General features: G+C 48.1%; 1 protein-coding gene across 1 annotated transcript in view; it reads right to left on the bottom strand.

The window, feature by feature from the left end:
* The window catches only part of LOC139232955 (glutamate receptor ionotropic, NMDA 1), a 395,631-nt gene that overhangs the window by 323,169 nt on the left and 57,355 nt on the right, over positions 1 to 15,107 (bottom strand). The window contains exon 3 of the mRNA XM_070863452.1: positions 5,039 to 5,215. Within this exon, the coding sequence (XP_070719553.1) occupies positions 5,039 to 5,215 (177 nt within the window). The remainder of the gene's footprint in view (positions 1 to 5,038; positions 5,216 to 15,107) is intronic.

The raw sequence follows: 15,107 nt of genomic DNA, 5'->3' as shown, positions 1-15,107 counted from the left end.
GTGTCTTGAACTATGCCATAAAAGATTTGGAGTTTGGGGTTTATCTGAAATATCGATTAGATGTTTAACTGTTCGACTTCCGCCGCCTTGCTGCAAAGACCAAAGTACGGAAACGACTCATCCTCGAGGCACTTTTAGCTGACGACTGCGCCCTTATGGCACACAAGCAGAGTGACCTACAATTCATACTCAGCAAATTTGCTGAGGCAACAGAATTGTTTGGCCTAACCATCAGCCTTAGTAAAACCGAGGTTCTCTACCAGCCTGCCCCTGGCACCACAGCACCTGCTCCCACAGTCTTCATCGGCAGTATACAACTAAAGTCAGTGGACAGCTTCAAGTACCTTGGCAGCACCATATCAAGTGATGGGTCCTTGGACAAGGAGATTGATGCAAGGATCTGTAAAGCCAGCCAGGCACTTGGTCGCTTGCGCACTAAGGTGTTGAGTCACCACCACATCCGATTGTCAACTAAACTGTTGGTGTATAGACCAGTCGTTCTCTCATCTCTCCTTTATGGATGTGAGACCCGGACACCCTACAGGCGTCACATCAAAAAGTTGGAAGCTTTCCATATGTGCAGTCTCAGATCTATACTCCACATACGCTGGCAAGACCGGGTATCAAACTTTGAGGTTCTGGAGAGAGCACAATCAACTAGCATTGAGGTGATGATCATGCGAGCCCAATTCCGGTGGGCTGGACATGTCATCCGCATGGATAAGTCAAGGATCCCTCGTCAGCTTCTTCATGGCGAGCTCTGTGAAGGTTGAAGACACCAAGGGCGCCCCTGCAAGCGCTACAAAGATTGCATCAAGGCTAACCTCCAGTACTGTGGCATCCGACCAAAGGACCTCGAGAATACAGCAGCCAATAAAATCCAGTGGCGAACCCTCACGAGGACTGCCTGCCAGACCTTCGAAGAAAGCCGATGTCAATGCCTGTGGGACACTACAGATAGACGACATCAGGGACAGTACTGTCAGCATCAGGCACATCGAACTTCCCTTGTCCGACGTGCAAGAGACTATGTGCATCCAGAATTGGCCTATACAGCCACTTGAAGACATATGTCATTGATGATTAGCACATCAATGTCTTTGTTGGATACGACAGACTACCAAGTGTAATTAGAACCTCCCAGCCCAAGTTCTCAGTGAATATGCAAAGTGTAATTCTAGCCATTCTGACTGCTGACTCCAGACAGGAGAGAGCTCCCCCTTCCCACCCAATTTCCTGCTCTATCCTCCAGCCCAAATTCCTGACACCCCCAGCCCAAATTCCTGATGCCCTCAGCCCAAGTTCATGTCATCGCCCCCCGCAAGCACAAGTTCCTACCCCATCCCAGCCCAAGTTCCTGACCTTACCCCCACCCTCGCTGCACTATAGATGAGGCATTGTGTGTGGGTCACAGATTATTAACAGTTTTATTAGGTATGAAGTGATCATCATCATAGGCAGTCCCTCGGAATCGAGGAAGACTTGCTTCCACTCTAAAAGTGAGTCCTTAGGTGACTGAACAGTCCAATATGAGAACCACAGTCCCTGTCACAGGTGGGACAGATAGTCGTTGAGGGAAGGGGTGGGTGGGACTGGTTTGCCGCACGCTCCTTCCGCTCCCTGCGCTTGATTTCTGCATGCTCTCGGTGATGAGACTCGAGGCGCTCAGCGCTCTCCCGGATGCACTTCCTCTACTTCGATGTTTTCTCTCCCACAGAAGGCCGTGAATATGTTCGTGTAGGTAATCACAGCGATATTCTAGGCAAAATTCCTCAAGATAATTCAAAAGCTAGAAGCAGCTCCAGCAGCAGTGAACTCCACAAAGTTTGGCCGCACTTCTGGCTTCTTTGTACGTCGCACTGTGTATGCGCGACCGAATCGAGCGCCCATGGGCAAAAAGGGAGCGGGGTCCAATGCGCGCATGCGCAGAAGGACGCACAAAAAACTAGCGCAAATAATCACTGTGTTTATTTGCAACTCCAGTGGTTTGAACTAGATTTCTGATTTGTCTCCTTGGACGACAAGATACACCCAACAGTTTGTCTGGAATGTGTAATTTGATCCTGCCTGGTGTAAACAAACCTTCAATGTGTAATTTGAACCAGTCTTGTCAGGCACCCTACAGAATGTGGAAGTATAGTTAGATTTGTGAAGATCCTGTTACCTACTGTTCTGCAATTGTAATTATAGTTGCCCTTGCCTGGTAAAATAAAATATTTTATACTCTAGTTAGTGGGTTAGTTATTTCTTGGAGTTTTATGATTTTTTTTTCAGAATGAAGGGACCAAGGTCAAGACTTCAACTTTAAGAAACACTCATTAAAATAGGAAATGGAAAACAAGATGTGCAAATACTTAATGGCCTCCAGATCTCAGGTGGTGCTAATATAGCAGGAAGCTAGAAAAGATTTGCCAGTCAATAAACCAACAGTTGCGGGCATGTGGGTGCGTGTGTGTGGGGTGCGGGTGTGTGGGGTGCGGGTGTGTGGGGTGCGATTGTGTATCTAACCTTCTGACACACTGGGGAGAGGTCGTTCACCTGCTCCATGTGTGGGAAGAGTTTCACTAATTTATCCCGTTGGAAGAACATGAACCACGTCTAACAGAGGGAAGCAAACGTAATCTGTCCTCCCATCTGGATCACGTTCTTGCTCTTATCCACCCTTGCTCCTCCCCCACCTTAGACCTGGTTCACGAACTTCCCCCATCCCCACTGTTCTTTCTCTGCTCCAACCCCCTCCCCCCGCCAAGTTCCCTGGTTTCTCCTCGCACCCCCTCTCACGTCCCTGACCTTCTCCCCTTGAGCTTGTGACCTTCCACCCCCTCTCTGCCGAGCTCCTGACCTCTCTCCCCTCCGATCCCCTCTCCTCTCCCTCCCCTCCGATCCCCTCTCCTCTCCCTCCGATCCCCTCTCCTCTCCCTCCGATCCCCTCTCCTCTCCCCCTTCCGATCCCCTCTCCCTCCGATCCGCTCTCCTCTCCCTCCCCTCCAATCCCCTCTGCTCTCCCTCCCCTCTGATCCCCTCTGCTCTCCCTCCAATCTGCTTTCCTCTCCCTCCCCTCCAATTCCCTCTCCTCTCACTCTCCGATCCCCTCTCCCTCCTCTCTGATCCCCTCTCCTCTCCCTCCCCTCCGCTCCTCTCCTCTCATTTCTCTGATCCTGTCCTCTCATTTCCCTCTGATCTACTCTCCTCTCATTTCCCTCCGATCCTCTCCTTTCCCTCCCCTCCGATCCCCTCTCCTCTCACCCTCTGATCCCCTCTCCTCTCTCTGATCCCATCCTCTCATTTCCCTCCGATCCGCTCTCCTCTTCTCTCAGCCTCCGATCCCCTCTCCTCTCCCTCCCCTCCGATCCCCTCTCCTCTCCTCTCTCTGATCCCCTGTCCTCTCATTTCCCTCCGATCTTCTCTCCTCTCCCTCCTGTCCGATCCCCTCTCCTCTTCCTCCTCGTTGATCTCCTCTCCTCTCCTCTCCCTCCCATCCAATCCCCTCTCCTCTCCTCTCCTCTCTCTCTCTCCCGTTTGATCCCCTTTCTCTCCCTCCTCCGATCCCCTCTCCTCTCCCTCCCATCCAATCCCCTCTCTCTCCCGTCCAATCCCCTCTCCTCTCCCTCCCATCCGATTCCCTCTCCTCTCCCTCCTGTCCAATCCCCTCTCTCTCTCCCTCCTCCGATCCCCTCTCTCTCTCACCCTCCTCCGATCCCCTCTCTCTCTCCCTCCCGTCAAATCCCCTCTCCTCTCTCTCCCATCCAATCTCCTCTCTCTCTCTCTCTCCCTCCTCCGATCCCCTCTCTTCTCCCTCCCATCCAATCCCCTCTCTCTCTCCCTTCTCCGATCCTCCCTCTCTCCTCCTCCTCCGATCCCCTCTCTCTCTCTCCCTCCTCCGATCCCCTCTCTCTCTCCCTCCCTCCCGTCAAATCCCCTCTCCTCTCTCTCCCATCCAATCCCCTCTCCTCTCTCCTTCCTCCAATCCCCTGAGCTTCCCCATAGGCAGCAATACCTGGTTGAGGCCACTGGTCACATCCCTGTGGCTCAGCACATGCGTGGTTGGAACCTCCAGTGCGCATGCTAAGCTGCAACGTGGAGTTCACATGCGCGTTCTGGCGGGGGCGGGCGCTGTTTAGGCTCCGCCACCAAAACAGTACGCATGCACAGAAGGAGGCAGAAGACCTTGCAAATGATCAGTATGGAGTGTTCAATGATTTAATTTGTGCATCAGATGCTGGATATGGGAATAATTTTGCCTGGTTTGACCAGCTCTCCTGTGGCCAACGTTGCCCCGCTCAGTGTTAAAATGGACCGGGATTCGGAGGCGAGGCAAGTCACGGTGTTTTAGGAATGGTGAATTAATTCTCTTCCCACCACTCCCACTCCCTCCTAATGACCCGTGAGTGAAAGGCGCAGTGAGAGGTTTCAGGAGCATGAGGAGAGCGGGACGGGTTAAAGTGGCGAGCCATTCTCATTCACTCACATCCATCCCATGGAAGGGAATGGGATGGGAATGGGAATGGGGATGGGAATAGGAAGGGGATGGGAATGGCGATGAGAATTGAAGAGGAAAAAGATGGGAATAGGAATGGGGATGGGAATGGGGATGGGAATAGGAATGGGCAGAGTGTGAAGGCAGAGCTCCCGGGAGAATGTTGGAGCTGTACTGTGGTGAGTGGTGTGGTTAGAATGGGCCGACAGCAGCTTTCACCGGCCGGGTTGCTCAGCACCAGGAGGGAAGTGTGGTGCCACGCGATGTTTCAGGTCCGTTGAGAGGAGGACTTGATGTGACTTTAAGAGGAGCGGCAGGTTGTTTTTGTTTGCACAGCTCCAGTGTACGGCTCTCATCCTGCCGCTGATTACACGTAGCAGATTTTGACTATGATGAAGCACGTGGAATGATAAATACAAGTTTCGTCAGGTACCACTCAAGACACCGTAGATGCTTAAAGCATAATGTTAGCCATGTTCATAATGGAGAGAAAATGTGTTCACGTACAGATATCTACGGACACATAACACTCGGAAGGTGACACAAAGGTGACACACTAACCTTCGACTCCTTTTCTTCCAGGAGGGTTTCCAGCTTCTTCTGTGCTGCCCGGCCCTCATGGTCATTGCTAACCACCAGAATTATGTGTCCCCAACGGAAACGCCTCATCATTTCAAACCAGACCTGAGCTTGGTGCGAATAGGGTGGCACAGTGCGGAGAAAAGAGAGATGGATACTCTGCAGGAAAAACACAGGGTCAGTCAGCGAATGGCTGCTTGGCATCAAGGGGTAGACTGTGAAGGAATTCTACCTTATAACTTCCTTAAAAATAAGACAATACCTTATAACTTCTTTAAAAATTCTACCTTGTAACTTCTTTAAAAATAGGGCAGATTGAATTTGGCAATCTAAGCCACAGAAGAAGTCTAGCCTTCAAGGATTGACCCTGAATAAATTAATTTATTAACTTCTTAAAACAGGACAATTGTTGAAATAAGCAGTCAGCTTCAATGGCCTAATCAGGATTGTTCATCATAAACAAATGGCAGCTGCCTTCTTGGCTAAAGATGTCAAACCACAATACATGGTTAGTTCAGTGAAATTAGCAAAAAGTCAAGTACCTCACACAAATAAAATTACAATCCTAGGATCATAGACAAATTATTGGATAACCTTGTAAGAATGACACAACATGAGGAAAACATTTCAAGTGCCCAGCGCACAGACAAATGGTACGTGCTCTTTAAACATAATGGTAAATTTACAATAGCTACGTACTGATACAGAAGCTAGGAATGCAAGGCAGCAAGAAGATAATTGATGGATGATTAACTTGAGATCTTATGAAACAGGGCGAAAAAAGTGTATAAATGTTGAGGGCTCGAATGAGAAAGTTAGACACTCTTCAACAGGCAAAGGTGTGCCTCGACTACGGAGCAAGGCAGTCTCTTACTCTGTAGTCTCCTATTTCTCGGGGATTGAAGGTAACTGCTACATTGATAATTGATAGATATCCCGCTTTAACAATTTTAAGATCTGTAATACTGTAACAACGTTTAGATTTAAAAATAAGATTCTCAACTAGAAATAAGATTGTATTTTTCAACTTCTTTAGCATTGTTATGTTGCGATTGACTCACCAACAGTAAGATTGAAGTTTGGATTAAAAAACTGGAAGATTGGAAGTTTTGGATCGAAAGAGACTGTTAGACAATGTGGTGCATTCAGCAATTGAAATGAGAAACTGGTCATTGTATGTTAAATATTTGATTGTACCGTTGTTACTATTTAATGACATCTGTAGGTTAAACAAGCAATGGTAAGTATTTGAGTACCTTGTTACGGTGGGTAATAGTCTGTATGTTAAACGATTAACGCAGTTAGTCATGAATGTCTAAATGCAAAGAATAAGAGTTCAAATGCTTTTTCAGTATAAAGATGAGACTCACACACACAGACAGCAGAGACACTGGACATTCGGAAGGTGTGTGTCTCAAGCAGCCACGGAAATCAAAGTAAGCTGCCTTAGTGAAGTGTTCTCAGTAACTTTCATACTTGGTTTGTTTAGTATGAATGTTTGAATAAAAGACCCGATCCTGCCTTTACTACAACTGAGTGTGCGCGGGTAATTCGACGTTAAAAGCAACAGAACGAAAAAGAGCAAAACAGCCGTTTACAACATTTATCGGTTCTTTGAATAAATCTCTATTTAATTTTGAATAGTCTTTCATACTCTTCTATATCAGTAAGTCACGACACACATCACAAGTACACTCTTTTGATGAAAAGGTACATTACTGAGGAGAGACCCCCCTCCCCCCACCCAGCCCCGGGACAATTACAATCTGGCTAAAACTTACTAAAAAGTGCTATCTGGAGGATGGTAACATTTTTGGGTTTTTCCTCTCCTTTAGGGAGAGATAAGAACATAAGAACATAAGAATTAGGAACAGGAGTAGGCCATCTAGCCCCTCGAGCCTGCTCCGCCATTCAATAAGATCATGGCTGATCTGGTCGTGGACTCAGCTCCACTTACCCGCCCGCTCCCCGTAACCCTTAATTTCCTTATTGCTTAAAAATCTATCTATCTTTGACTTGAAAACATTCAATGAGCTAGCCTCAACTGCTTCCTTGGGCAGAGAATTCCACAGATTCACAACCCTCTGGGAGAAGAAATTCTTTCTCAACTCGGTTTTAAATTGGCTCCTCCGTATTTTGAGGCTGTGCCCCCTAGTTCTAGTCTCCCCCACCAATGTAAACAACCTCTCTGCCTCTATCTTGTCTATCCCTTTCATGATTTTAAATGTTTCTATAAGATCACCCCTCATCCTTCTGAACTCCAAGGAGTAAAGACCCAGTCTACTCAATCTATCATCATAAGGTAACCCCCTCATTTCTCGAATCAACCTAGTGAATCGTCTCTGTACCCCTTCCAAAGCTAGTATATCCTTCCTTAAGTAAGGTGACCAAAACTGCACGCAGTACTCCAGGTGCGGCCTTACCAATACCCTGTACAGTTGCAGCAGGACCTCCCTGCTTTTGTACTCCATCCCTCTCGCAATGAAGGCCAACATTCCATTTGCCTTCCTGATTACCTGCTGCACCTGCAAACTAACCTTTTGGGATTCATGCACAAGGACCCCCAGGTCCCTCTGCACCACAGCATGTTGTAATTTCTCCCCATTCAAATAATATTCCCTTTTACTGTTTTTTTTCCCAAGGTGGATGACCTCACACTTTCCGACATTGTATTCCATCTGCCAAACCTTAGCCCATTCGCTTAACCTATCCAAATCTCCTTGTAGCCTCTCTGAGTCCTCTACACAACCCGCTTTCCCACTAATCTTAGTGTCATCTGCAAATTTTGTTGCACTACACTCTGTCCCCTCCTCTAGGTCATCTATGTATATTGTAAACAGTTGTGGTCCCAGCACTGATCCCTGTGGCACACCACTAACCACTGATTTCCAACCGGGAAAGGACCCATTTATCCCGACTCTCTGCTTTCTGTTCGGCAGCCAATTCTCTATCCATGCTAATACATTTCCTCTGACTCCGCGTACCTTTATCTTCTGCAGTAACCTTTTGTGTGGCATCTTATCGAATGCCTTTTGGAAATCTAAATACACCACATCCATCGGTACACCTCTATCCACCATGCTCGTTATATCCTCAAAGAATTCCAGTAAGTTAGTTAAACATGATTTCCCTTTCATGAATCCATGCTGCGTCTGCTTGATTGCACTATTCCTATCCAGATGTCCCGCTATTTCTTCCTTAATGATAGTTTCAAGCATTTTCCCCACTACAGATGTTAAACTAACCGGCCTATAGTTACCTGCCTTTTGCCTGCCCCCTTTTTTAAACAGAGGCGTTACATTAGCTGCTCTCCAATCCGCTGGTACCTCCCCAGAGTCCAGAGAATTTTGGTAGATTATAACGAATGCATCTGCTATAACTTCCGCCATCTCTTTTAATACCCTGGGATGCATTTCATCAGGACCAGGGACTTGTCTATCTTCAATCCCATTAGTCTGTCCAGCACTACCTCCCTAGTGAAAGTGATCATCTCACGGTCCTCCCTTCCCACATTCCTGTGACCAGCAATTTTTGGCATGGTTTTTGTGTCTTCCACTGTGAAGACTGAAGCAAAATAATTGTTTAAGGTCTCAGCCATTTCCACATTTCCCATTATTAAATCCCCCTTTTCATCTTCTAAGGGACCAACATTTACTTTAGTCACTCTTTTCCGTTTTATATATCTGTAAAAGCTTTTACTATCTGTTTTTATGTTTTGCGCAAGTTTACCTTTGTAATCTATCTTCCCTTTCTTTATTGCTTTCTTAGTCATTCTTTGCTGTTGCTTAAAATCTTCCCAATCCTCTAGTTTCCCACTAACCTTGGCCACCTTATACGCATTGGTCTTTGATTTGATACTTTCCTTTATTTCCTTGGTTATCCACGGCTGGTTATCTCTTCTCTTGCCGCCCTTCTTTTTCACTGGAATATATTTTTGTTGCGCATTATGAAAGAGCTCCTTAAAAGTCCTCCACTGTTCCTCAATTGTGCCACCGTTTAGTCCTTGTTTCCAGTCTACTTTAGCCAACTCTGCCCTCATCCCACTGTAGTCCCCTTTGTTTAAGCATAGTACTCTCGTTTCTGACACAACTTCCTCATCCTCAATCTGTATTACAAATTCAACCATATTGTGATCACTCATTCCGCGAGGATCTTTTACGAGGAGATCGTTTATTTTTCCTGTCTCGTTACACAGGACCAGATCCAAAATGGCTTGCTCCCTTGTAGGCTCTGTTACATACTGTTCTAAGAAACAATCCCATATGCATTCTATGAATTCCTCCTCCAGGCTACCCCCTGCGATTTGATTTGACCAATCGATATGTAGGTTAAAATCCCCCATAACTACTGCCGTTCCTTTTTCACATGCCTCCATTATTCCCTTGATTATTGCCCGCCCCACCATGAAGTTATTATTTGGGGGCCTATAAACTACGCCGACCAGTGACTTTTTCCCCTTACTATCTCTAATCTCCACTCACAATGATTCAACATTTTGTTCATTGGAGCCAATATCATCCCTCACAACTGCCCTGATATCATCCCTTATTAACAGAGCTATCCCACCTCCCTTCCCTTCCTGCCTATCTTTCCGAATCGTCAGATACCCCTGTACGTTTAATTCCCAGTCCTGGCCACCTTGCAACCATGTCTCTGTAATGGCCACCAAATCATACCCATTTGTAATGATTTGTGCCGTCAACTCATTTACTTTATTTCTAATGCTGCGTGCATTTAGGTAAAGTGTTTTCATCCTAGTTTTTAAACCATGATTTTTAGTTTTTACCCCTCCTGCAGCCCTTTTATATTCAGTGGTCCTTTTTGTTTCTTGCCTTTGGTTTCTCTGCCCTCCACTTTTACTCATCTCTTTTCTGTCTTTTGCTTTTGTCTCCTTTTTGTTTCCCTCTGTCTCCCTTATTGGTTCCCATCCCCCTGCCATATTAGTTTAACTCCTCACCAAAAGCACGAGCAAACACTCCCCCTAGGACATTGGTTCCGTTCCTGCCCAAGTGCAGACTGTCCAGTTTGTACTGGTCCCACCTCCCCCAGAACCTGTTCCAATGCCCCACGAATTTGAATCCCTCCCTGCTGCACCACTGCTCAAGCCACATATTCATCTGTGCTATTCTGCGATTCCTACTCTGACTAGCACGTGGCACTGGTAGCAATCCTGAGATTACTACTTTTGAGGTCCTACTTTTTAATTTAACTCCTAGCTCCTTAAATTCGTCTCGTCGGACCTTATCCCTTTTTTTACCTATGTCGTTAGTACCAATGTGCACCACGACAACTGGCTGTTCTCCCTCCCTTTTCAGAATGTCCTGCACTCGCTCGGAGACATCCTTGACTCTTGCACCAGGGAGGCAACATACCATCCTGGACTCTCGATTGCGGCCGCAGAAACGCCTATCTATTCCCGTTATGATTGAATCCCCTATCACTATCGCTCTCCCACTCTTTTTTATGCCCTCCTGTACAACAGAGCCAGTGACGGTGCCATGAACTTGGCTGCTGTTGCTCTCCCCTAATGAGTCATCTCCCTCAACAACACTCAAAACAGTGTATCTGTTTTGCAGGGGGATGACCACAGGGGACCCCTGCACTATCTTCTTTGCACTACTCTTCCTGCTGGTCTTCCATTCCCTAACTGGCTGTGGATCCTTCTCATGCGGTAAGACCAACTCACTACACGTGCCACTTATGTCATTCTCAGCATCGTGGATGCTCCAGAGTGAATCCACCCTCAGCTCCAATTCCGCAACGCGGTCCATCAGGAGATGGAGGCGGATAAACTTCTTACACATGTAGTCGTAAGGGACACCAGAAGCGTCCCTGAGTTCCCACATGGCACAGGAGGAGCATATCACGTGACCGATCTATCCTGCCATGCCTTAACCCTTAGATACCCTTAAATTGGTAATAACAATGTTACAGTTTAGTTACTGATATAAAAATTAAAAGAAAAGCTACTCACCAATCACCAGCCAATCACTTACCCCATTGGCTGTGACGTCACCTTTTGATTCCTTTCTACTTCTTTTTTGCTTTCTCTCCCGCTGTAGCTGCACCGGTACGCTGGCTCTCGAGCTCCCGCTGGGCCTTTTATAGGCCGCTCCGACGCTGCTCCCACCTCTCACCAACTGCCGCTGGCTCTCGAGCTCCCGCTGGGTCTTTTATAGGCCGCTCCGACGCTGCTCCCGCCTCTCGCCAACTGCCGCTGACTCTTGTGCTCCCGCTGGGCCTTTTATAGGCCGCTCCGACGCTGCTCCCGCCTCTCACCAACTGCCGCTGGCTCTCGAGCTCCCGCTGGGCCTTTTATAGGCCGCTCCGACGCTGCTCCCACCTCTCACCAACTGCCGCTGACTCTCGAGCTCCCGCTGGGCCTTTATAGGCCGCTCCGACGCTGCTCCTGCCTCTCGCCAACTGCCGCTGGCTCTCGAGCTCCCGCTGGGCCTTTATAGGCCGCTCCGACGCTGCTCCCACCTCTCACCAACTGCCGCTGGCTCTCGAGCTCCCGCTGGGCCTTTTATAGGCTGCTCTGACGCTGCTCCTGCCTCTCGCCAACTGCCGCTGGCTCTCGAGCTCCCGCTGGGCCTTTTATAGGCCGCTCCGACGCTGCTACCACCTCTCACCAACTGCCGCTGGCTCTCGATCTCCCGCTGGGCCTTTTATAGGCTGCTCCGACGCTTTACACCGGACCTTTATACCCAGTTAGTGCCTTTAGGATTCGGCTACTTCAACCTTAGATTGAGAGCGAACACTTGAGGAGTGTGCCTGATCAGGGATAGCCCCAAAGGGGCTGGGATTGATAATATTCCCTTTCAGACAACCCCCAGTCACAGGGCTCCCAGTCACAGGGCTCCCAGTCACAGACCCAGTACAGCCCCCAGTCACAGGGCCCCCAGTTACATGGCCCCCAGTCACAGGGTCCCCAGTCACAGGGCCCCCAGTCACAGGTCCCCCAGTCACAGGGTCCCCAGTCACAGGGTCCCCAGTCACAGGGTCCCCAGTCACAGGGCCTCCAGTCACACGGCTCACAGTCACAGGGCTCACAGTCACAGGGCTCACAGTCACAGTGCCCCCAGTCACAGCCCCCAGTCACAGGGCCCCATCACAGAGCTCCCAGTCAAAGTGCCCCACTCGCAGCCCCCAGTCACAGGGCCGCTGGTCACAACCCTGGTCACAGCCCCCAGTTACAGCTCCCAGTCACAGCCCCCGAAGTCTCAGGGCCCCAAGTCTCAGGGCCCCCGGGCACAATGCCCGGTCACAGGGAACCGGTCACAAAGCCCGGTCACAGAACCCCCAGTCACAACCCCTGGTCACAGGGCCCCCGGTCACAGCCCCTGGTCGCAGCCCCCGGTCACAAGGCCCTCGGTCACAACGCCCGGTCACAGGTCCCACCAGGGTTAGAAAGATCCCAGTCACAGGGTCCAGTAACTCCAGTGAACTACCCCCCCCCCCCCACCGCCCCAGTTACAGGGCCTTGATCACGTTACTGCAACATTATAAATATTATTCCAGGTTAGGAACATCAGGAGGCCATCCAACCCTTTGAGCCTGTTTTTCCATTCAATTAGATCATGGTTGATCGATAATTCAACTCTATTTACCCGCCTTTGACCCATATCCCATGAAAGAAAAAAAGAAAGACTTGGAATTATATTGGGCCTTTTACAACCAATCGACGTCTCAAAGCGCTTTACAGCCAATGTAGTACATTTGGAGTGTAATGTTGGAAATGCCGCAGCCAATTTGCACACAGCAAGCTCCCACAAACAGCAACATGATAACGACCAGATCATATGTTTTGTTTTTGTTATGTTGCTACGTAACAAAAATCATTTGGATCTCGGTCTTGAAAGCTCCAATTGTTCCTGGGCATCTGCAGAGTTTAGGCAGAGTGCGTTCCTGATATCTACTACTGTTGGTATGAAAGATACTTCCTGATTTGGCTCTAATTTTAAGGTTATGTCCAGTTGTTCTGGACTCCCCCACCAGGAGAAATAATTGCTGTCTATCTACCTTATCGAATTCTTTTAACATTTTAAACGCCTCAATTAGTTCATCCCTCAATCTTTTTTACTTAAGGGAATAGAAGTCAAGTTTATCCAACCTCTCTTCATAATTTTTGATTTTATTTATTTGTACAGCGGATGTGGACGTCAGTCGCAAGGCCACCATTTATTGCCCATCTCCAATTGCTCTTGAGAAGGTGGTGGTGAGCCGCTGCAGTCTGTGTGGTGAAGGTACTCCCAAAGTGATGTTAGAGGGGGCTGCAGGATTTTGACCCACAACGATGAAGGAACAGCGATATATTTTCAAGTCAGGATGGTGTGTGAATTGGAGGCAAACTTGGAGATGGTACTATTTCCATGCCCCTGCTGGCCGTGTGGTACAGGTCGTGAAATTGGACAGTGCTGTCAAAGAAGCCTTGGCGAGTTGCTGCAGTGCATCTTGTAGATGGTACACACTGCAGCCATGGTGCGCCGGTGGTGGAGGGAGTAAACCTTTAAGGTGGTGGATGGGGTATCAATCAAGTGGGCTGCTTTGTCCTGAACTTGTTGAGTGTTGTTGGACCTGCAGTCATCCAGGCAAGTGGGGAATATTGGCCCTGAAATTCCGACGTTCCCGGGTCCGTATGAAGTTTGTACGGACCCGGGAAGGCATCGTAAAAGCCGGTTTTCGTCGCACAATGCGCATGCGCTGAAAACCGGCTTTTCCGATCTGTCAAGTTTCTGGCTCGACAGATCATCCGCAGATCGGGAGCAAGAACATTTATAAGTGCAAGTTTCCGATATTTACGCATACAAATGTCCTCAAAAATCTTGCGCCTGAAAAAGCAGGTGCAAACATAGAAACATAGAAACATAGAAAATAGGTGCAGGAGTAGGCCATTCGGCCCTTCTAGCCTGCACCGCCATTCAATGAGTTCATGGCTGAACATGCAACTTCAGTACCCCATTCCTGCTTTCTCGCCATACCCCTTGATCCCCCTAGTAGTAAGGACTTCATCTAACTCCTTTTTGAATATATTTAGTGAATTGGCCTCAACAACTTTCTGTGGTAGAGAATTCCACAGGTTCACCACTCTCTGGGTGAAGAAGTTTCTCCTCATCTCAGTCCTAAATGGCTTACCCCTTATCCTTAGACTGTGACCCCTGGCTCTGGACTTCCCCAACATTGGGAACATTCTTCCTGCATCTAACCTGTCTAAACCCATCAGAATTTTAAACGTTTCGATGAGGTCCCCCCTCATTCTTCTGAACTCCAGTGAATACAAGCCCAGTTGATCCAATCTTTCTTGATAGGTCAGTCCCGCCATCCCGGGAATCAGTCTGGTGAACCTTCGCTGCACTCCCTCAATAACAAGAATGTCCTTCCTCAGGTTAGGAGACCAAAACTGTACACAATACTCCAGGTGTGGCCTCACCAAGGCCCTGTACAACTGTAGCAACACCTCCCTGCCCCTGTACTCAAATCCCCTCGCTATGAAGGCCAACATGCCATTTGCTTTCTTAACCGCCTGCTGTACCTGCATGCCAACCTTCAATGACTGATGTACCATGACACCCAGGTCTTGTTGCACCTCCCCTTTTCCTAATCTGTCACCATTCAGATAATAGTCTGTCTCTCTGTTTTTACCACCAAAGTGGATAACCTCACGTTTATCCATATTATACTTCATCTGCCATGCATTTGCCCACTCACCTAACCTATCCAAGTCGCTCTGCAGCCTCATAGCATCCTCCTCACAGCTCACACTGCCACCCAACTTAGTGTCATCCACAAATTTGGAGATACTACATTTAATCCCCTCGTCCAAATCATTAATGTACAATGCAAACAGAACCTTGCAGTACCCCACTAGTCACCGCCTGCCATTCTGAAAAGTACCCATTTACTCCTACTCTTTGCTTCCTGTCTGACAACCAGTCAGACAGGAAAAGACAGGCAAAGACTACATTTACAGCCGCAAGTGTTTTAAAAAACACAAAAACATATAAAAAGAAAGTTATGAAAACATATTTTATCATTAAAACCCCTCCCCACA

The sequence above is a fragment of the Pristiophorus japonicus genome, chromosome 20 (genome assembly GCF_044704955.1).
Source record: "Pristiophorus japonicus isolate sPriJap1 chromosome 20, sPriJap1.hap1, whole genome shotgun sequence".
NCBI lineage: Eukaryota > Metazoa > Chordata > Chondrichthyes > Pristiophoridae > Pristiophorus > Pristiophorus japonicus.
This window is presented reverse-complemented; position numbering and strand designations above follow the sequence as displayed.